At 40.3% G+C, this 22533-nt stretch overlaps 1 protein-coding gene across 1 annotated transcript in view; it reads right to left on the bottom strand.

Moving 5' to 3' along the window:
* Positions 1 to 17880, bottom strand: part of CHIC2 (cysteine rich hydrophobic domain 2) — a 42362-nt gene extending 24482 nt beyond the window's left edge. The window contains exon 1 of the mRNA XM_053578068.1: positions 17392 to 17880. Coding sequence (XP_053434043.1) covers positions 17392 to 17510 — 119 coding nt within the window. The 5' untranslated portion in view covers positions 17511 to 17880. The remainder of the gene's footprint in view (positions 1 to 17391) is intronic.
* Positions 17881 to 22533: the final 4653 nt, after the last annotated feature.

Genomic DNA, 22533 nt, shown 5'->3' with positions numbered 1-22533 from the left:
ACTCTGTCTCAAAAAAAAAGTAAAAAAGAAAGTTGGGATTGACAAAGTGCTACCAAGAACTGTCTTAGGTTCCATGCACAATATCTATTTAATTGTCAGTTCATTAGATGATATGAAAGAAAAGGCAGACATCTACTGTTATTTTTATTATCTAAAACACCTTTTCTTGAATCACGTTAAAATATTCCTTAGCTTTAGAACTGATGAAAGATTTAAACTATTTTCAAAGAATGGCAAATATGACAAAATAAAAGATAATAAACTAAAAATCTATTTAGTTTTACCTATTAGAAGTCTACTAGTACTTGGAAAAAAGAACTCATTCGAATCACAAATATTAGGCATTTTCTATATAACACTTCAGAGATCTGGCAAGAAGAAGAGTTTTATAACTTTTTTTTTTAAGAAATCACATATAAGGCCAATGTTATTTTTATATAATTTAAGACAATTTTAAAAGTTCATAGGGCGGCACCTGTGGCTCAGTGAGTAGGGCGCCAGCCCCATATACCAAGAATGGCGGGTTCAAACCAGGCTCCAGCCAAACTGCAGCAAAAAAATAGCCGGGCGTTATGGCGGGCACCTGTAGTCCCAGCTACTCGGGAGGCTGAGGCAAGAGGATCACCTAAGCCCAAGAGCTGGAGGTTGCTGTGAGCTGTGATGCCATATAGCACTCTACTGAGGGTGATAAGGTCAAACTCTGTCTCTAAAAAATAATAATAAGAAGTTGTTCATATAATGCTGGGCAAAGTGTTGAAAGAGGAACTCCAACTTTACACCTTAACGAAAATAGTCTTGAAACAGTTGTTTTACTCATATCCCACATACTTCCATTTCCCTATTTCCTCATTCCTACAATCTACAGCCATAACTCAAAGTGTAAACCACTCCAATCTATTACCCTGCATTTCTGTCTTCACCCACTTCAGACTTTCCCTTTTCTGATAAATCCTTCCCCCTTTCAAACCTTCCTTTGAAATTCCTAATTTGTAGTTTTGCTGCTACTGAGAAATTTCCTTATATTTTCCTTAAAAAAAAAAAAACAGGCTCAGTGCCTGTGGTTCAAGCAGCTAAGGCACCAGCCACGTACACCTGAGCTGGTGGGTTCGAATCCTGCCCGGGCCTGCCAAACAACAATGACGGCTTCAGCCAAAAAATAGCCGGGCATTATGGCGGGCACCTGTGGTCCCAGCTACTTGGGAGGCTGAGGCAAGAGAATCGCTTAAGCCCAAGAGTTGGAGGTTGCTGTGAGCTGTGATGCCACCGCACTCTACCCAGGGCAACAGCTTGAAGCTCTGTCTCAAAAAAAAAAAAAAACCCAAAAAACAAACTTAATAAATACAATCATGTGCCATGTGATGACATTTTGGTCAACAACGGTGACAATGGTCCCATAAGGTCCCGTGTATAATAGTATCTATCTCTTTTCCTTTCTCAGTGTCCTGAAAGAGTCTGTATTTATTATACCTTTTCTATGTTTAGATATGTATAGATACACAAATCCCTCTATGTTACAACTGCTTTTCTTTTTTTTTTTTTGTAGAGACAGAGTCTCACTGTACCGCCCTCAGGTAGAGTGCCGTGGCATCACACGGCTCACAGCAACCTCTAACTCTTGGGCTTACGTGATTCTCCTGCCTCAGCCTCCCGAGCAGCTGGGACTACAGGCGCCCGCCACAACGCCCGGCTATTTTTTTTTGTTGCAGTTTGGCCGGGGCTGGGTTTGAACCCGCCACCCTCGGCATATGGGGCCGGCGCCCTACTCACTGAGCCACAGGCACTGCCCTCAACTGCTTTTCAGTATAGTAACATGCTGCACAGGTTTGTAGCCTAGAAGCCAAAGGTCATCCCATATAGCCTAGGTGTGTAGTAAGCTACACCATCTAGCTTTGTGTTAAGTTCACTCTATGATATGCACAAAGTGACAATATCACCTAAGCATGTATTTCTCAGAACATATCCCTGTGGTTAAGCATCACATATCTATATACATCTCCGCTTTAACCAAAAACCCTGCTGAAATACCACTCTTTCCTTAGAAATCCTCAACTCTAGCTCATTCCTTACCTTATATATTGTGAGGAAATTTACCTACAACTAATTCAGCAGCTCAGTTATACTCAGGATTTTGTCATCACGAGGGACTGTATTACCCCTGAAACTGTAAAATTCTCCTGTTACCACTACCGTCAATCATTTCTTCCATCCTTACCAAGCTTTTTTTTTTGTCTCTGGGCATAACTCACTGCTTACCACCCCTTTGCAGCTCCCTTCATTTCCTTCCTTATCTGCCAGAACTACCTAGTCAATTATTTTGACCATACTTCAACACACTTTATCATCTCTAGAGTGTCCCTTGTCAATCCAGTTTCAATTAAACTATTTACTTTCTTCACAGAGTTACTGGAGAAAAATCACACTATTATTAATATATTATTTCTGACCTCAGTAAATGTTACTACAGCAATCTTCACTCATTCCTGATCAGTTCCCATCTTCCATGCTCAGTGGTTGTTCTTTTTATGTGCTCAACTTTTCCTCATCTCTCACATTTTTTGCAGATAACCACAGTCATTAACTCCAACAAGAAAAAAAAAAGTATCACTGAACATAAATTGCTTTGCCTTTTCATCCCTTTTTTTTTAGATTTACTTATGTCTTCAGTATCTTTACCAGCTTTCTCAAAGAGGAAAACTTCCCAGAGCTAACCACTTGCTCCTCATTCCATCTTCCCTACTTCCTCTGCCATCAACTTCTGTTCAGGCTCCTCATACACAGCCTATAAACCTTAAGTCTGTTCAGCCTAAGACTCTTTCTTCTTCCTCAACGAATGATGGTATCTATCTCTTTACCTTCCTCAACCAATGTCCTGAAAGAGTCCTTTACATTCACTACCTTTACCTTACCTTATTTTCCAAGCTATCACAATCCATGCTTTTATCCATACTTCTTTACTAATGAGACTGCTCTCAACCGAGTAGGTGAAAACAGCTCTTTCAGTAAGTCCTCTTTCAAACAGCACTCCCTAGCAAAGAGCTTGAGCATCACAATCTTACTTGGCACAGGCCACAGAAATACCTCCTTTGCTACATCTTCTATCCCTACTAAAGCCTTCCCTTTTTAAAATCTAGGCCAACTTAAGCAATCAGAGAGGTAAAGTTTTACCAAGACCATCTTATTTTATTAAATGGATTTATTTTTTATTTTTATTTATTTTTTTTTTTTGTGGTTTTTGGCCGGGGCTGGGTTTGAACCTGCCACCTCCGGCATATGGGACCGGCGCCCTACTCTTTGAGCCACAGGCGCCGCCCTATTAAATGGATTTAAAAAGCCACATTTCATGTTTGTTAAAATGTCACCGCAAAATATCACCTTTAATGATTTTGATTTGACATAAACTGCTACGTTTTGATACCTTAGTTCTGGCCCTTATTTATTTACTTTTTTTAAGTTTGGTAGGAGACAGGGATTGTTAGAATGAAAATGAGATGTTTTAGTTTAAGCTGACAGCATTATAAAAAGTCTTCTTATCTATAATGCTCCTACAAGTTTGTACAAAAGTTTTTAAATGTGATAAAAATAATTCACTTTATTCTACAAAGGCCAAATTTCATCCCATAAAATAATAATTTGATGTGCCTGAAAGAAAAGCAAGGATCCCTCTGATGGATAGGAAGCTGAACTCCTTTCAGACTCTAATAACCAAATGTTCTATTAATCCAAAAAGCTGGAAGTAGCACTTACTAATTTAAAAAAATATATATGATTCAATTCAAATCTATCAAGACTCACAAATAAAATTAACTTTTAAAATATTTCATGTTGGCAAGAAAGTCATATCCTATCAGTGGAACTATAAATTGTTACAATCATCCCAGAAATCAATTTGGCACTGAAAGTATTTATAATTTTGTCACTGTGATTTTTCTTTTATAAATACAATGTAACCTAAAAAATACCCTAAAATATAGATAAAAATTTAACCACAAACGTTCACTGAAACTTTACTTGCAAAAATACTTATTCACAACAGAATAGGAAGGGTGAGTCTCAATATAGCAAAATATTAGACAACTACACAAAAATCTGCAAACTAATAACACAAAAAATGTATATTGTTAAGTAAAAAAGAAAATCCAAAACCACGAACCCAATTGTAAAGAAAAAGAATCTTGGGCGGCGCCTGTGGCTCAGTCGGTAAGGCGCCGGCCCCATATACCCAGGGTGGCGGGTTCAAACCCGGCCCCGGCTGAATCGCAACCAAAAAAAAAAAAAAATAGCCGGGCGTTGTGGCAGGCGCCTGTAGTCCCAGCTACTCGGGAGACTGAGGCAAGAGAATCACTTAAGCCCAGGAGTTGGAGGTGGCTGTGAGCTGTGTGATGCCACCGCACTCTACCCAGGGCCATAAAGTGAGACTCTGTCTCTACAAAAAAAAAAAAAAAAGAAAAAAAAAAAGAAAAAGAATCTTAAAATAGATAGAATTGGGCGGCGCCTATGGCTCAGTGAGTAGGGCGCCGGCCCCATATGCCGAGGGTGGCGGGTTCAAACCCAGCCCAAGCCAAACTGCAACAACAAAACACATAGCCGGGCGTTGTGGCGGGCACCTGTAGTCCCAGCTGCTCGGGAAGCTGAGGCAAGAGAATCGTGTAAGCCCAAGAGTTAGAGGTTGCTGTGAGCCGTGTGACTCCACGGCACTCTAGCCGAGGGCGGTACAGTGAGACTCTGTCTCTACAAAAAAAAAATAGATAGAATCTTCAAGAGTATTATCAGATAGTATATGAAAAGTGTCTTAAAAAATTGGGTTGGCACCCGTAGCTCAGTGAGTAGGGCACTGGCCACATACCCTGAAGCTGGCAGGTTGAAGCCTGGCCTGGGCCTGCTAAACGACGACAGCTGCAACCAAAAAAACAGTCGGGCATTGTAGCAGGCGCCTATAGTCCCAGCTACTGGGGAGGCTGAGGCAAGAGAATCACTTAATCCCAAGAGTTTGAGGTTGCTGTGAACTGTGACACCACAGCACTCTACCAAGGGCAACATAGCGAGACTCTTGTCTCAAAAAAAAAAAAAAATTATCCTACGCTTAGACCTGATAATTCTACTTATAGAAATTGATCAGTAGGAAACAGTTACAGTAGCACAGATATATTAGTGAATAATCAAGTTGTCTTTAATATTATTTTGGGGAGAACATATTGAAGACATTTTGTTTCATTTGTTGTTTTTTTAAAAATATCATTTTTCAGTAATAGTTATTAAATAAATGCTTTAAAAGCATTCTATAATATACAATACCATAAATCTTTTCTATTTGAATCTTTTATTTGGTACTAACTAGGTATTTTATCATAAGTAAACAGGAAGGTTTAGGTTCACTAAGTTTTCTGGAATGTATTTCAATCTTTTCCATTGTTCAAGACAATATAACTCCAAGTCCTTTTTAATTCAGTTTTTAATTCTTCTGTGTTCCTAGTATCTCCTCATACAAATATCTCCTACAACTCACACTTGCACTGCCATTTTGAATTAAGATATGTTCTGAACTCATGGGGAATTTTGCCTTTTAACTACAGAACTGCAAGAATCATGCTTCTTCAACTTGTTTTACCCTTAGCCAAAAATATTTGTTCAATGTTTATTTTCCTAACTTAAGAGTTTTAGTGCTATTTTTAGCAGCAAAAGTTTTAAAATGGAAAGCTTATAATTATATCCATTAATTGTAATACACCAATCTGAAAAGACATGTAGTACTATACAGCTCAAAACCAAGTACACTGGAGAAAATAGCCATTACTCTGAATCACTAACTAGGAGCTCCCTACACCCTGGCTAATTGGACTACAAATGGACATCTGCTTTAAGAACAGCTAATCCCCAAGCTGACTAGCAGCATATGGGATAGCAGGACCCAACAGTCCTACTCAACTTAGACAACATAAGTCAGTCAGATCTCTCCTGAGGTATTTGAACATAAGACACTAGTTAGCAATAATGATAAGAGGTGAACGACAAGACATAGCCTTGACATAGTGAAACCTAGACATAGTGAAGTCATGAATAATTTTAAATCAAGAATAAGCTGAAGCCAATAGTAACCAGAAACTATGAAACTGTCACACAAGTAACAATGGGCCAGAACAGGGAGGGCCTTCCAGGATGCTGAAAGAGATAAGGAGCTTTGGGGAGGCTTGACACAGAAAAGAGACATGATCTGATTTCTGTTTAAAAGGGTTACTATGGCAAATATACCAACTGGGGGAGAGGGGGCAAAGGTGAAAACGGAGAAGAAAAGTATTAAGTGTGACGCAGAAGACTGGCAACTTACACCACGGGTGGAGGTAGCAAAAAGCGGTCAGATTTCAAAGACAGAGCCAGTGGATGTCTGTACAGAATGGATGCAGTGAAATGGAAACAGGGAAATCAAGGATGTACCAAAAATTTTTGTTCTAAAAATCAAAATGCTAGATCTGCCATCAACTGAAAATGGGCAAGCTGCAGCTGATACTAATTTGAGGGGAAGATGATGAGTTCAGTTTGGGATATTTTCTATTCTGAGACACTCAACCTGTACAAACTTAAAGATTCAGAAAATTTTATCTTCCTATAAACACAACAAGACCTATGAATATATGAACTAGAAACTTTAAACTCAAACTGAACACATGGGTTATGCACAAGACAAATGAAGACAGCACTTATTTCTTAATGCTGAACTTGATGCTCAATGGAATCAGATTTTTGATTCTTGGAGATAAAGTCATAACTATGGAAGAAATTAACAGATTTTATGTATATAAATCATACTTTAAATTTACCTGGTTGCCTCAATACATGTCTGGATATCAAGGTAGCTCAAGAAGGAAGAGACAGAACTCAAAGTATACTCTTGTCTACTCAAAAGATACAGAGCCCCTGGAGTTGGAAACATACAGAGGGTGCAAATAAAAAGTATACACATCTTAAGAAAGGAAAATATTGTGTTAAAATTGTAATTCTCTAATATGTACTGATAATAAAAGAAGAATCCAAGTCACATTTGACTTTTCCAATTACAAGAGGTGCTCAAAGTGGTTACTATCAACCTCTAGACACTTATGATTATGGAGAACTACTTACTGCCTGAGCAACACTGACCACAGTGTCCGCTTGTATCACCGCACATACCCTTTCAATTTCTTCCCAAAGTTCCACTAGCGCAGTTGGTTTTGTATGGTACACCACATCCTTTAAGATCCCCCACAGGTAGAAGTCAAGGGGATCTCCTTAAGTCAGGACAATGTGAGGGAAGCACAAACGCATCTCTTCACCCTACCCAATGGCAAATTCTCATCTCTCACATCTCAGTGCATGTAATAATTTGGGATGAAAACTTCCTATTTTGCTGTTTTAAGAATGCGTTGTATGCTTGTTCTGATAATTCCTGTCTCATGTCCACATTGTTTGGCAGACTTCTGTAAGAGTATGTAAACTGTTCCAACACCAAAGCAGAAGCAGGACTTGTTGCTGTGCGAGGAGGCCTCCCGGATCTTCCCTTGGGCACATCACATACAGCAGCAAGTTGTCTCAACCTTACCACAAATGCATGCAACTGACAGGCACATTGGAGGTTCCAAGGCACACTCATGCCACCATTATCGCTGTACTTCCCTAGCATTCTCCAATTTCAAACAACAATCACGCTTCTGTCATTTTCTTTGGTTGTCCTTCCTGTCGCATGGTGACGCTAGCATTCATTCAATTAATGCCATCTTTTCAGCAAATGTCATATTATACATCACTACCATAATTCAACTTTGAAAAGTAATACATGAGCACAACGATGCTAAATTGTGTTCATTTAAGAAAAATTGCTTAAAATATATATACATATTTTTGGCACCCCCAGTATGTATCTCAGAATAAGCCTAAAAATTTTAACCTGTGACCACATTCTGAATAATGTTTGGGTTCATCCAGCTCCGTGAAACTATAATCTCAGTCATGAAACTGGTAAAATCAAAGATTTAATTGTTTAAATCATGTATTAAATTCACTCTATCATAAACCTTACCCCTATACAAAGTCTTATAATAGTCTAACATTAACATTTTACCAATTTTCAATTAACTATCACACGTTATTAAACAGTGAAACTTATGTAAATGTATATTTAATAAAATTCATGGTAGCAATTAAGTTTTTTTTTAAGGGATAGTCTCACTCTGTCCCCCAGGCTAGACTACAGTGTTAAGGTCATAACTGACTGCAGCCTTGACTTCCTGGGTTCCAGCAATCCTCACATCTTAGCCTCCCAAGTAGCTATATTAACTAACTTCTGATAATATAAGAAGTCAACTGATCTAACTCAACATCTTTAAATTATCTTTATCAGACTAAGGAGAAAAAAGTTTGTTTTTGCTTTTTTTTTTTGAGACAGAGTTTCACTTTGTTGCCCTGGGTAGAGTACCATGGCATCATACCTCACGGCAACCTCCAACTCCTGGGCTTAGGTGATTCTCTTGCCTCAGCCTCCCGAATACCTGGGACTACAGGCACTTGCCACAATGCCCAGATATTCTTTGTTGCAGTTTGGCTGGGGCAGGGTTCAAACCCACCACCCTCAGTATATGGGGCCAGCACCCTACCCACTGAGCCACAAGCACTGCCCAAGAAAAAAAAAAAATCTATATATCTGATTTATTCATATATTAGAACATTTTCACACTTATATAAAGCTTATGAGCACAACGATGCTAAATTGTGTTCATTTAAGAAAAATATATGGTTGACTTGGTTTATAATACAGACTATCAAAAAATATCAATTTGAGGTAACATTTATAATTGAATAGTTTAGAAAAGGCAGAGAAAGAAGGCTGGGTACATAGGAGTTCCTCCACTGAACTAACCAAGGACTCCATTGTAATTGCAATGCAAGATCAAAGAGAACAAAACAAGGAGCTTTGCAGGAAGCTCTGAAATATAGAGTACGTTTACTTCTTATCAAAACAACGAAGGTTGCCCCAAAGTCCAACCAACACTACCATAAATAAACTTCATTGACTAAATGATAGAACAGAAAAAAGGCTTAAGAAAAACAAAATTATATGTCAGGGACCTTTTGAAAATATTTTTGCACTCATGGACCCAATTCAGTTTTTTTATTAAATCATAATTTTGTACATTGATGCATTTATGGGGTTCAGCGTACTGCTTTGATATACAATGTGAAATGCTTACATTGAACTAAGTAACACATCCATCACAATTATACTCATTTCTTACTAGTTCTGAAATGTACCGTTGTATCATACACATCAGGTGAGGTCCCCCCAAATGCCCTCCCTCTTCCCATATCCCCCTCCCCACCCCACCCCCCGCCTCCCTTTCCTGCTCTCTCCTCTTCCCTTATACTTTCTGGACTATAGTTGTGTTTTGCCATTCATATGAATGTGTAGGTGATTATATATTGATTTCATAGTAGTATTGAGCACAATGGATACTTTTCTTCCCATTCTTCAGGTACTTTACTAAGAAGAATATGTTCCAGATCCATCCAGGTAAACATAAAAGATGTGAAGTCTCCATCGTTTTATGGCCGCATAGTATTCCATGGTGTACATATACAATTTGTTAATCCATTCATGGGGTTGATGGGTACTTGGGCTGTTTCCATGTCTCCAATTCAGTTTTAAATATAAGATTTTAAAAAGTGTAATAAAAGCACATTAGATTGGGCGGCGCCTGTGGCTCAGTCGGTAGGGCGCCGGCCCCATATACCGAGGGTGGCGGGTTCAAACTCGGCCCCGGCCAAACTGCAACCAAAAAAAAATAGCCGGGCGTTGTGGCGGGCGCCTGTAGTCCCAGCTGCTCGGGAGGCTGAGGCAAGAGAATCGCTTAAGCCCAGGAGTTGGAGGTTGCTGTGAGCTGTGTGAGGCCACGGCACTCTACCGAGGGCCAGAAAGTGAGACTCTGTCTCTACAAAAAAAAAAAAAAAAGGGGAGGAACCCTCGGTTTGGGAGGTCTCCCCACAAAAAAAAAAAAAAGCACGTTAGATTTTCCTTAAATCTAATGATCCATCTAATGATTAGAGCTGTCAAACGTTGCCTTATCTTGTAGCTAAAGGGCATCACTTTCTGAAGCGCCTCACTTCAAAATCCATTATCTTGTTTTAGAAAGCCCCTCTCTACTTGTGGCACATGCTGCTCTGGTGGCAACTAGCTGCCCTCCCATAGAAAAACAGAAAGTGCAAGTATGCCATCAAGATGGTCCCTAGTCGACAATAAGGACAACCACAGTTACCTGACCTCACAAAGCCATAACAAAAAACAAACCATACAAACACAAAGGGGGAAAAGGACAGCAAAAGTGGCCATTGTTATGTTGTTCTGCATATCATAGGACAGTTGTGAAAGCTGATGGTTTATAGCCAGAACTGTAAATAATTCCTTTATCCAACACCCTAGGCTCAAGCCACTGCCAGGTCTTACCTAGAATGCTTTTTCTACTTTCTGGCCTCTACTGAGCTCTCCAACCTCATTTCAAGTCACTTTATTTACTATATATTAGTCATAATCCAGAAGCATCCTTTCAGTTCCCCAAGCCTTGGAAACACTCTGCTGTTATCCAGATCTGGGGGTACTCTTCAAAGAACTGTTTTCATTCTGACTAAATATTACTTTCCTCAGAAAGGTTCTCCCTAATCATATTATTTTTAATCATAGCACCCTACCAAGTCTCCTCCATCAATATTTTCTCACATATAATTTATTAGCTGTAAACTTAAGGACAGGAATGTGTGTTTCATTCACAACTCTATTCCCAGGTATACTAGCATAATACATGGCATAAAATGAGCATTTAATAAATACTTATTAAATAAACAAATCCCTCAATAAGACATCTGATAGTTCAAAGATTAAGCAGAAAGTACTGAGCAAACAAAACAGCATAAACCGACTAAAATTCAAGCACCTATAATCAATACAGAATGAACTTCCCTTACTTTATACATAGTTCTAATTAGGTTAGTCACTTCATTTAGCTGATCAATTACAATGAGAGACAAAAGTAAATAGAAAGGAACAGCCCACACATGTGAAATTCAAAAAAAGAGGACTTTTAGAGAAAGTTCTCAAACCCCACATACCAAAGGCTTCTAAGGGATCACCATATACCAATCTGGTAATAGCTGCTTTTGATTAAATGATTCATCTAGTCTAGATAACCCTGATTTATGCTCAGGATTGTTTGAAAGCTGAAAAGCATATATCACATTTTAAGTCGATTTCCAACAAAATGGTAAAGATTAACCACATAATGTGCATGCAGGAATCAACATTAAAATAAGAGGTAAGTAATAATTTGCTGAATGCCCATTATGGGTCCACGTCATTAAATTATTTTTGACTTTCATACCTAACCTCTGCAGTAGATGTTATCCTTCTTTGCAGATTAGAAAACTGAAGTTGAGAAAGATTAATTTGCTTATGGTCACAATCAGAAAGTATATGAGAACTGAAACTCATCTGCTTAACATCAAGGCCACACTTTTCCCCACAGTACTATTCATTACTTTCTAAATATGTCTGATACGAGAATCCACTAAGCTTTTGTTAAAAATAAAAATTCTTAGACTTCCTCTAAAGATTCTGGTTGGGTCAAAAGTCATCAAAAAATCTTACACAGAAGATACTAGAGTGAGGATATTTAAGAGCATTTGTTGCTACATGCTATATTTAAAACTTAATTTTATTGAGAATGAACTCTTACATAGTTTTATAGTAGCCACACATAGCCATGTAAGATTTAAAAGATTCTCTTTGAGTACATAGCTGTTATAGTCCTGGGCCTTCGACCTGTTTACATTATGAACTCAAGTTGGAATTGAAGAGTAGCTCTTAAATTACTCTGTAGAGTAATATTATTTAAAGCTATGCTATTATTTAGAATACTATTTAATTATTTACCATCATAAATAATTACATATAATTTACCATTCACTATTTAGTCCCTGTATTTCACTTAGCTAGTCACATAAAATTTTAAGTACTAGTTAATTTCATATCTCTTGGTGGACAAAATTGAACATTGAACTCTTTGGATTGAAACATCATGTACACTGTCACATTCAAATATAGTAAAACTTTGAAATCTCAACTCATAACTGCATTTCTCACTTCTTCAGGAAAATCTATCCATTTAGAAGTTTTAGTAGTTGGTCCAGGTATAGTACTTAGCATTTTTTTTCCTTGATATTAAAGACATGTTAAAGCTATAATCAAATTAATGTCTTCTCAAATTATAAGGAATAAGAAAAACCTCTTGGAGGGGAAAAAGTCAACCTTCATTTAAAAATTTCCTCACAATTACCAAATTTCCTTTAAAAAAAAAAAAAAGAGGAGCCATTTATCTGTTCAATGTCGTAAGTGTTCTATTACAGAATAGTGTTTGACTTTATTAGGAGATGCAGAAAGGGAAGAAAATCGATTCCTTTGGCAATTCTGCAAGATCTAAAGATGTATGCAATTACCTATTTATTCAGAGAATATGTTAGAACCTATAATATTCCAGATACCATATTAAACAATAGAGAAATAAAGACCAATAAACACCATCCCTTCCCTTAAGAACAATCCCCAAAACAAATTTTCAAAAATCTCAAAACAAAAAGTTTAATCTTTAAAAATGGAATGTATCTACTATGCAGGGTGGCAGAAAAAGGTAGGAATTATGAAATTTTTAAAAAACTGGGTTTTTTAAAATTTTTTCAAGCTGTCACCCTGGGTAGAGTGCCAGGGCATCATCATAGCTCACAGCAACCTCCAAACTCTTGGGCTCAAGTGATCCTCTCCCCTCAGTTTTTTCTATTTTTAGTAGAGACAGGGTCTTGCTTTTTGCTCAGGCTGGTCTCCAAAACTTGTGAGATCAAGCAATCCACTCACCTTGGTCTCCCAGAGTGCTAGGATTAGCACCTGGCCTAAAAAACTGTTTAACTGAAGGGATTCTATAATTTGGAGAAATCAAGTACAGATCTCTCAGTGCTGACCACAGCATCTAGAAGCAGGCTTGAGATACAAGTTTCAAGACAGATGAGCTTTTTTTAACTCTACCATATGAAAGGTCAATAAACATTTCTTGTGATGTCCTATAGGCAAAAATCATACTATGTATTGTTCCCCAAGTCACATTTCTAAATCTTCAATTTTCCACAGCATACCTGATTTAAAAACAAGCAAAGACTGGTGTCCCATAGCCATTGATAAAAACTGGTGTTGAAGGATGAAGAATTATTTGTGGAGATGGTAAAAAGATTATACCTCAGAAAAGAGTACAGAAAGTGACAGCAATTTAGTGAAATTAGAAAAATAATGGCATTAGAAACAAACCTCAGCAAAATAACTTGTCTGCATGACAAGACCTAAATTAGAAGTCAAGATTACACATACTATAGCAAGTCCCACATTTGATTCTGATATATAAGGGGTATGAAATGAGATGGGAACAAATAATGTCAGATAAAATGGCAGATTAGCCATGAAATACTGGTCTAAAATAACTTGCACAAATTTATTCTAAGGGATAATGAATGCCATAATTTTAAAATATTAGTGAATATGGCTGACACCACCTAATAAATCCATCACTATTTTCCTCACTTTCATTCTATGAGAAGTCACCACACCCAAAAAAGGAAATCCACTTTTTTTTTTTTTTTTGGTTTTTGGCCGGGGCTAGGTTTGAACCCGCCACCTCCAGCATATGGGACCGGCGCCCTACTCCTTGAGCCACAGGTGTCGCCCAGGAAATCCACTTTTAATTGAATTGTTAGCTTAAGCTCTTTAAGTTACATATAAATATTATACAATAACATGAACTTAGCGTTTCCCTTCCTTCCTTCTAATATCACTTTTCCTCAAAATATGCTTCTGTACAAGATTTTTCCATATTGCTACATGCACAATGAAAGAAAATATAATTCCTAGCCAGAAGAATGTCAAGACAGAATACTGATCATGAGAGAAGTACAAAGTATAAGTCTGATTTGGGGGTCAATATGAAAACATTTTTATTAAAGACCACTTTACAGCCTCTGATTATGCTCTGTCTTTAACCTAAAAAATATAAGGCAATTTGGCTTGGCACCTGTAGCTCAGTGGTTAGGGCGCTAGCCATATACACTGGGGCTGGTAGGTTCGAAATGGGACCGGGCCTGCTAAACAACAATGACAACAACCACAACAAAAATAGCCGGGCGTTGTGCCACGCGCCTATAGTCCCAGCTATTTGGGAGGCTGAGGCAAGAGAATGGCTTAAGCCCAAGAGTTCGAGGTTGCTGTGAGTTGTGACACCACAGCACTCTACCAAGGGCGACATAGTGAGACTCTGACCGAAAAAAAAAGAAAAAAAACCTAAAACAATAGGCCAGATGTGGTGGCTCACTCCTATAATCCTAGCACTCCGTGAGGCTGAAGCCGGTGGATTGCTTGGCTCAGGAATACAAGACCAACCTGAGCAAAAGTGAGACCCCCATCTCTACTTAAAAAAAAAGTAACTTACTTCCTCACATCACAAAGACATGCCAATCATGTCACATGAAAATAATTTTTCAAATAAAGACTAATACTGTATTATATTACAGTAGAAAAATAGAAATATTCAACTGCTAAATCCTACTTAAAAGTTAAATCTGTAACAAACCTATGGATAGATCTGTATGTCCTTCCAGATTGACCTGCATTACAAATGATTCCATCCACACTATCATTTACTAGCAAACTAGTAAGGGAAGATTGCTTTGATTTGTTCCTTAGTTTAAAAAAATAAATTAAAAAAAAAAGGGGGGTTGGGGTGATAAGTTTAGCCAGCCTCGCTACAAATAATGTTTTAATAGTTCTCCCAATTTATGTTTAAAGGCAAGAAAACAGGAACAGTTATAGCAATATACAAGCACCAATTCCAAAAACCTTTATAGGTGCTAAATGGGCTACTCATTGGCATAGTATGCCTAAAAACTATGCAGGACAGTCATGTAAACAAAGTTTTTTGTATTACCATACCTATGTCACCACAAAACAGGCTTAAGTGTTTAATGAAAAGAGATCCTTATTCTCATTTAAATACTTCACAAAGTTAAGCACATACAAGTTATCCAGAACTGGAAAAATAAGACTGAAGTGCATCATTATTAGGTTTGAAAATGGCAGTTCTGATTTCTTTGTCCTGTTTTACACTTATGTTTCTCTAAGTGGAAAACTGTATCTGATGAAAATAATTAACAAAGGCTAATATTTACTGAGCACATTACCAAACACTGTGATGAACTATTTCTATGTATTATCTTATATAATCTTTAATAATCTTAAAAGATCCTTATGTTTAACTATCTGCATCTGAACTGAAGGGGCATAAATTAATAATTTACCCAAGAAGTAGCTGAGATAGTTTTGACCCTAGAGCCTATAAGCTCTTCTGAAAGGAGAGAGAAGTGGAGGAAGATCACAGAAATATTAACTCCCAGCACAGAAAAGCATACTGTTTACAGGTGACAGACAGTCCCATTCTTATCTTCTGCAAGAGTGATTGTCAACCCTGGCTAAACATTAGAATCACCTGTGGAATTTTTTTTAAACTATCATGCCTGGATACGTGGCCTTCAATTAACCTGGAGTAGGGCCAGGGTATTTTTTTTTAAAGACTCCCAAGTGATTCTAATAGGCACCTATGCTAGAAAACCACTAATAATTCTTTCTCACCCTCTCTAAGTAGACAACTACAATCAAATTCACTGATCACCTATCTGGTTCTGAGTATTTTGCCTATTACATTTTCTGTTTATCCAACAAAGTATGTAGCTTTTCTTCTCTTTCAAGTGAGCAAACTGCACCTTTTAAATAACAATATTTTGCCAACTTTTCTGTGACATGAGGAATGCAGTGGGAAAGGTAGATAGACAGCATTAAAAAAGTCTGGAAATCCTTTGGCTTACCACAACCTAAAAAGCTACTAAGAGTCAAACTAAAAATTAAATGGTGGGTTATGAGGCTAAAAAAGTTCTATGTGTTAAACATTACGTATCTGTTACTTAGTTATATTAATTAAACTAGCAGTGACACTTAGAAACTTATTGTGGTGATAAATTCCATTGTCTTGTCATGGTGCTGTGACAGCAATTATGCAGTACTTAACTTACCCTGTTAAGTAACCTGAATATAAACTAACAGGTGCTAAATAAATCAAAGCACCACATAAGGATACCCAAACAACAGAATGTCTGGTGATAACACGTACTGAGAAATGCAAGGATTTTGCTGACAATCTTATTACATGAGAATACTGTTTCACTAAGTTAATCACAGCACATCCCACTCATCCTATACCAAAATATAATGAAAACTGTTCCAGACACTTCTAGCCTTTTTAGTTTAATGAAAAGTACAGAGATAATCTGACAAGTACACACGTTTGCTTTATGATTTGAACAAGCGATCTAAAATGGAAGAGTATCAAGACTTACAATTTGTCCGAAACTCTGGACTCCTCAGACAAACATTACAAAACTTCCTGCTTCCGGACAGCTCATAATTTGCTTCAAGTCTTCACATTCCTTTATTAGTCACGACCTTGCAGAAAGCTTTCATTCCTTATTGTTTGAATAATACCGGACTTTTAGTATTGCTAGTCAGACTTACAGGAATCCTTACCAAATTAAGAGGACATCCTAGAGTTCATGTCCCAAGGAAGGACTCAGCTTACAGGGAACCGTGAGTAACGTGAGCAAAGTGTGTGAGCCTTACGATGTTTAATATACATATAATTCTTACTGCATATCTCAAATTTATGTTCATCTGTATGTTTTTATCATATACAATCACTGGACTTGCACTGGTCCCACAGAAATGAACTCCTCCTAAAAACTGGTTAAGACCTGTAGGTCACTGGGAAACACACAGACACACGACAGTGAACCTCGGTATCGACTGTCACCGGCGTCTTTCAAGGCCCAAGATCTGGCCTCTGGGCCATATGTCACTAGGCTCAAAGGCCAGATCTGGGCCGTGACAACGCCACGGGGTAACGGGGCAAGAAAACAAGAGCGAGGCCGCGCATGCACTCCTGAACGTCCAGCGAGGCCCCAAGAGCAGACCCTACGGGAAAACCCGCCCTGCCGGGATCCGTCGCATCGCGCGGGCCTCGAGGGCCTGCTAAAGGGGTGTGTGGAGGAGGAAGGACGGTGTCTGTCCCCACTCGGAGACCTAAACAAACGAAAATAAAGCCAGTTCGCACTTCCTGGTGGCCTACTCTTCCGAAGGGCCCGACCCCAGACGGACACCAGGGAGAAGGGGCTCCCGAGGGCAGCGGGGCCGCCGCGGCCCCGCCCCGCCCGCCCGCCCGCCCGCCCGGCCCCGGGCCTTACACGGTGACGTGACCGGAGCCGCGGACCACCACCGGGTCCGGCGAGTACTTGAGCAGCTGCTCCTCCAGGGCCCGCTCCTCGTCCTCCTCCTCCTCATAGATCTCGTCGAAATCCGCCATCCTGGGCCTCCGAGCCCCCGTGCCCGAAGGGGCCTGACTCCAGGGGCCGGCGCCGGAGGACGGGCTGGCGAGGCGGCGGAGGCTGAGAGGAGGCTGCGCCGCCGGCTCGGAGGCCGCGGAGTTCGCTCTGGGCTGTCTCCGCTCCGGCTACAGGGAAGATGGGGTCCGGGCAGTCTCCGCCACCGCCGCCGCCATTACCATCAGCAATAACAACAACACAATGTCAACATCCGCCCAAGGGGCCGACACCTCCACCAGCGCCGCCGCCGCCGCGGTAGCAACTCAGGGAACCACAGCAACAGCCGGAGCCACCCGCAGCGGGAGCAGCCGGCTACGGCATCGCGAGACTTCCCGGGAGCGCGGGCGGGCGGGCGTGGGCGCGTGGGCGCTCAGGCTGCGGGAGCGCGCGCGCGCACGAGCGGCCTGGCGCGCTCCCCGGCCGCCGCCGCTCTTCGACCTCTACCCGCCGGCGCTGGGGGTGCGCGTTCCCGCCGCTGCGGCCCCGCCCTCCAGCTCCCGGGTCGCGGACCGCAAAGGCGGCTGCTGGGCAGACTGGAGGCCGTGACCCCGACTCGGAGAGCAGGGCTCCGAGTGTCCAGTGGGACATACAGTTCCCCAAAGTGGTGTCTAACCCAAACAAACAACTGAAAATCAAAGCCCTGGTTGGAATAGAAAATTGTTCCTGCGTGTGACTGCCAGTTTAATAACAAAATCTCGCTTTTCGCCTCTTCTTAACTCTGATGAGAACCAGAGCCTGGACATCCCCAATTTGTGGAGCCCGGCAGAGACATTGTGAACATTTTTGTCCACAAAACTACACGGTTTTCCAAAACACCTCCCAGTACAACCATCATGTCCTTGTATCCCTTTAAATGTAGTCCAATATGTGAGGCCAACAATGCTGATTTTTTTTTTCTTACAAGAAAACCCACTGTAGTCTTGCTATGAAGCAAAACTGGTAAATTCTCCAGATTCCATATTACAAGATGCGGTTTCCTGCCCCAACTCCCTCACCAAACATCCTCAGTTTTCTTCCCTTAAAACCTCAGGGAATCTCAGGGACAACTAGTTCGTCCCACAAAGAAAGAGAAGGAGAAAAGGAAGGAAGGAACAAGGAAGGGAACAAAAGGGAAGAAGGGAAAAGTTGGATAAGTTCTGCTCACCTACCTACTAAAGGCTGAAAGGTCACTTTGGGTACTTGGTTTCATCATCAAGAACCTATCTAGGCATACAAATGGTACAGGGACAAGAATGGGCCCCTAGGACAGTCCTAATAATGAGGACATTCTGGAGGGGGGAAAGGGATAGACCTCCTGCACCCAGGGCCAATCACACTATTCTCCAAGTGCAGGGCTCAGTTCCTGGCAGTTCACTTTAGCTGGGTCATTGTTGATATAGACAGTGCAGAGGAGGACCGTGAGGACGGTGAGAAATGCCAAACAATGTCTGATTGGAATTGATGGAAGAAAGTGAGCATGGATAGTCAAGGAAAGATGAAGGAAAAACACTATACGGGTGTCAGACTTACTGTACACTTCCCCAGAGAATATTTATCCATTAAAAAAATATTTACTGGCTGGGTGCAGTGCCTTACACCTGTAATCCTAGCACTCTGGGTGGCCGAGGCAGGTGGATTGCCTGAGCTCACAGGTTCTAGGCCAGCCTGAGCAAAGAGCAAGACCTTGTCTCTAAAAATAAAAATAAACAGCCAGGCATTGTTGCGGGCACCTGTAGTCCCAGCTACTTGGGAGGCTGAGGCAAGAGAATCTCTTGAACCCAAGAGTTTGAGGTTGCCGTGAGCTATAACATCGAGACACTCTACTGAGGATGACAAAGTGAGACTCAAAAATATATATATTTTACTGAGCTCCCACTATGTGGCAGGTACTGGGCAAGTGTGTGTGTGTGTGTGTGAGGTACAGTCTCTGCCTTCTAGTAGCATATCTAACATTAAATCAGGCCATTGTATTCTCATCAGGTACTCACAGAGTGCTAACCCAGCACACAAGAGGCAGTTTTGTGTGGTGGTTAACAGAGGGTTCTGGAACCTGACTTTGAATTTTGGGTCTCCCACCTGCTACATGACCCTCCTCCTCTTACTATGTGACCTTCAGCAAGACACTTAACCTCTGTGTTCCTCATATGTGAAAGGAGAATAATAATAGTACCTACCCCACTGGGCTGCACACAGATTAAATGGGTTAATAGCTGTGAAGTGCTTTTAAGAGGGCCCAGCCCGCAGTGAACAGGGAGTGATCCCTAAGGACCCATCCAGCTCATCATCTGTGTGAGGATCACCATAATTTTTTGCATTATGTAATTTTTTACTGTTTATGAAGCTAATGCACAATATATCATTTAATATTTACCCAAAAACCTGTGAGGTAAGCAAGGAGGGTATAATTTATTCCTTAGTTTCAGAGATACTATGTAGCTTTCTCATGGCCACATGACTACTTACTGCTTCTAACTCAGTGGACTGGGTGGGCAGAGTTCCTGAATTTCCTTCTTGGCAGGAACCAGAAGGCCCGTGGCTACACTCAGTTCAAGGAGCAGCTGCAAACAGGAAGGCAGAGAAGGGAGCAAGAGAAAGTAAGGTCAGCGTGTCTGGGCACAGCCCACTCCTGGTGTGCTATGGCTGAGAATTCACCTTTTATACAGACAAGACAAAGGGCTAGTGCCCCATAGCATGTAAGTCATTGTTTTGCTGACAGCTTCCCAAGGGCAGGGGAAGGCATACACAACTCCTGAAGCCTCTAGCACCTTCCAGAGTCCCTGCTTCAAATAAGAAGCTCAATATATGTTATCTGAACTAGCTATATTGTTACGAGTGCTACTTCCAGAACATCATGAGTTAATCAGGCTTCAGAGGACTCCCAGAACCTCACCCTTCCTTATCTTACCTCTAGTTCTATGTGGGAGAAATGTTCTTATTCTAAGATCTGTTTAACAGAGAGACCTTTGTAACTCCCACTGCCTGGGTATAAGGTAGGGGCTGCTTTTTTTTTTTCTTCTTCTTCTTCTTCTTTTTCCTGTTCTGAAAAACAGAAAAAGAGGCCAGAAAAAGGGTGTGGGACCTAGGCACAAGGCCAAGAGGGTGAAGGAAGATCAATCAAATATCTCCCTTATAAGAGTTGACATCATAATTCCAAACCCACCCCCAACCTACCAGGGTCCAGCTTTCTGTCAAAGTCCTTCCTACAGTTTGTTACTACCTACCTGAGTGGCCTTAGGCAGTTCCAACTTTGTAAGTTTCCTTTCCATGGGATTATCTAAGAATTGCATGACATAATGCTTGTGCTATGGACTGAGTTGTGTCCCCCCACCAAAACTCCTGTCAAATGCATATATTAAGGCCCTGACCCTCAGTATGATGGTATTTGGAGACTGAGCCTTTGGGATGTAATTAGTTTGAGTTGAAATCGTGAGGCTGGGGCTCTCATAGTAGAAATAGTGCCCTTATAAGTAAGCTACCAGACATCTTGCTCTTTCCCTCCACCATGTGAGGGCACAGCAAGATGACCATCTTCAGGGGCCTCACCAGGAGCCAAATCAGCCAACACCTTAATTGTGGACTTTCTAGCCTCTAGAACTATGAGAAATAAATTTCTATTCTTTAAGCCACCATCTACAATGGACTGAATGTTTATGAGGTCTGACAATTAAGTTTGTGAATTCATCCTAGAAAAAGTGCTACATACCTCATTGCTGAATATCACTATAGACACTTTCAAAGTATTCCCCTTAGGAAGCTAGGACCTAGTCCACCCTTCAAAGCATTTTGAAACTCTTTTATTGGACTGACCATTAGAGCTGCTGTCGTATTACCTTTGATGTCCTGAATATCATCAAAATGTCTCCTTTCCAATATTTTCTTTATCTTCAAGTAAAGAAAAAAGTAATTGAGAGCCAAGTAAGGTAAATAGGGAGAGTGTTCCAGTTACTCTTTACTGATTACAAATTCCCCCACAGATAGTGCTGTATAAACAGGTGCATTGTCATGATGGAAGAGCCATGAGTTGTTGGCCAAGATTTTCAGTTCAGATTTTCCTAACGGTTTCTCTATCAATGTTTACTTGGTCTGCTATGCTTCTCCCTGTTAACTAATGATTTTGATGTACAAGTTGATGAACTTTTGTAATATTTTTGTCAATTCTGCTTGTCACTGGCCTCCCTGACCTCTCTTCATCAGTGATGCTTTCTCTCCCTTCAGAAAAATGTTTGATTCATCTGTACACTGCCATTTTCTTCAGGCACTATCCCCTTAAACTTGGACTAACATGTCCTTGATTTCACTTCCATTCTTGCTAAATTTAACAAGAAATTTAACATTAGTTTATTGCTCTAATTCAACCTCTAACATCTTGCTACAGCACACAAAAATGCACAACAATAATGAACATCACTCAGCAAGATGCCATGACACAGTGACACAAACACACTGTGATAAACAAAAGTTATGGCATTTTACCAAGTTGTTTGTATAGTGCTGCCAATGTAAGCACATACTGGCAAATTCATGAACTTAATTGTCAGTGCTCATATAACCCCAGATTTTTATGCTGAAATACTAGCCCCCAAGATGATGGTATTAGGAGGTGGGACCTTTGGGAGGTGATTAGGTCATAAGTACTGAATCCTCATGAATTGAGTTATTGCCCTTATAAAAGAGGCCCCAAAGAGCTTGTTTTATTAACTATGTCAGTACACAGCAAGAAGACAGGCATCTGTGCATAAGGAAGTGCACTCTCCCCAGACACCAAACCTCCAGCCCCTCGACCTCAGACTTCCTAGTTTCCAAAACAGTGAGAAACAGATGCTTGTTGTTTATAAGCCACACAGCTTATGATATTTTGTTACAGCAGTCTGAACAGACTTAAGACACAGTCTGTGGTATGTTATATGGCAGCCCACGGTAAGAGAGCACACAGATGTGTTTCTCTCATTTGTTCACACATTTATTCGAGAAACGAATGTGCATTGAATGATTTCCATGTGCCACACACTATGCCAAGAAGCAGGG

Source organism: Nycticebus coucang, chromosome 23, assembly GCF_027406575.1.
Source record: "Nycticebus coucang isolate mNycCou1 chromosome 23, mNycCou1.pri, whole genome shotgun sequence".
Classification (NCBI taxonomy): Eukaryota; Metazoa; Chordata; class Mammalia; order Primates; family Lorisidae; genus Nycticebus; species Nycticebus coucang.
The sequence above is the reverse complement of the archived record's forward strand: the minus strand, read 5'-3'. Positions and strand labels throughout refer to the sequence as shown.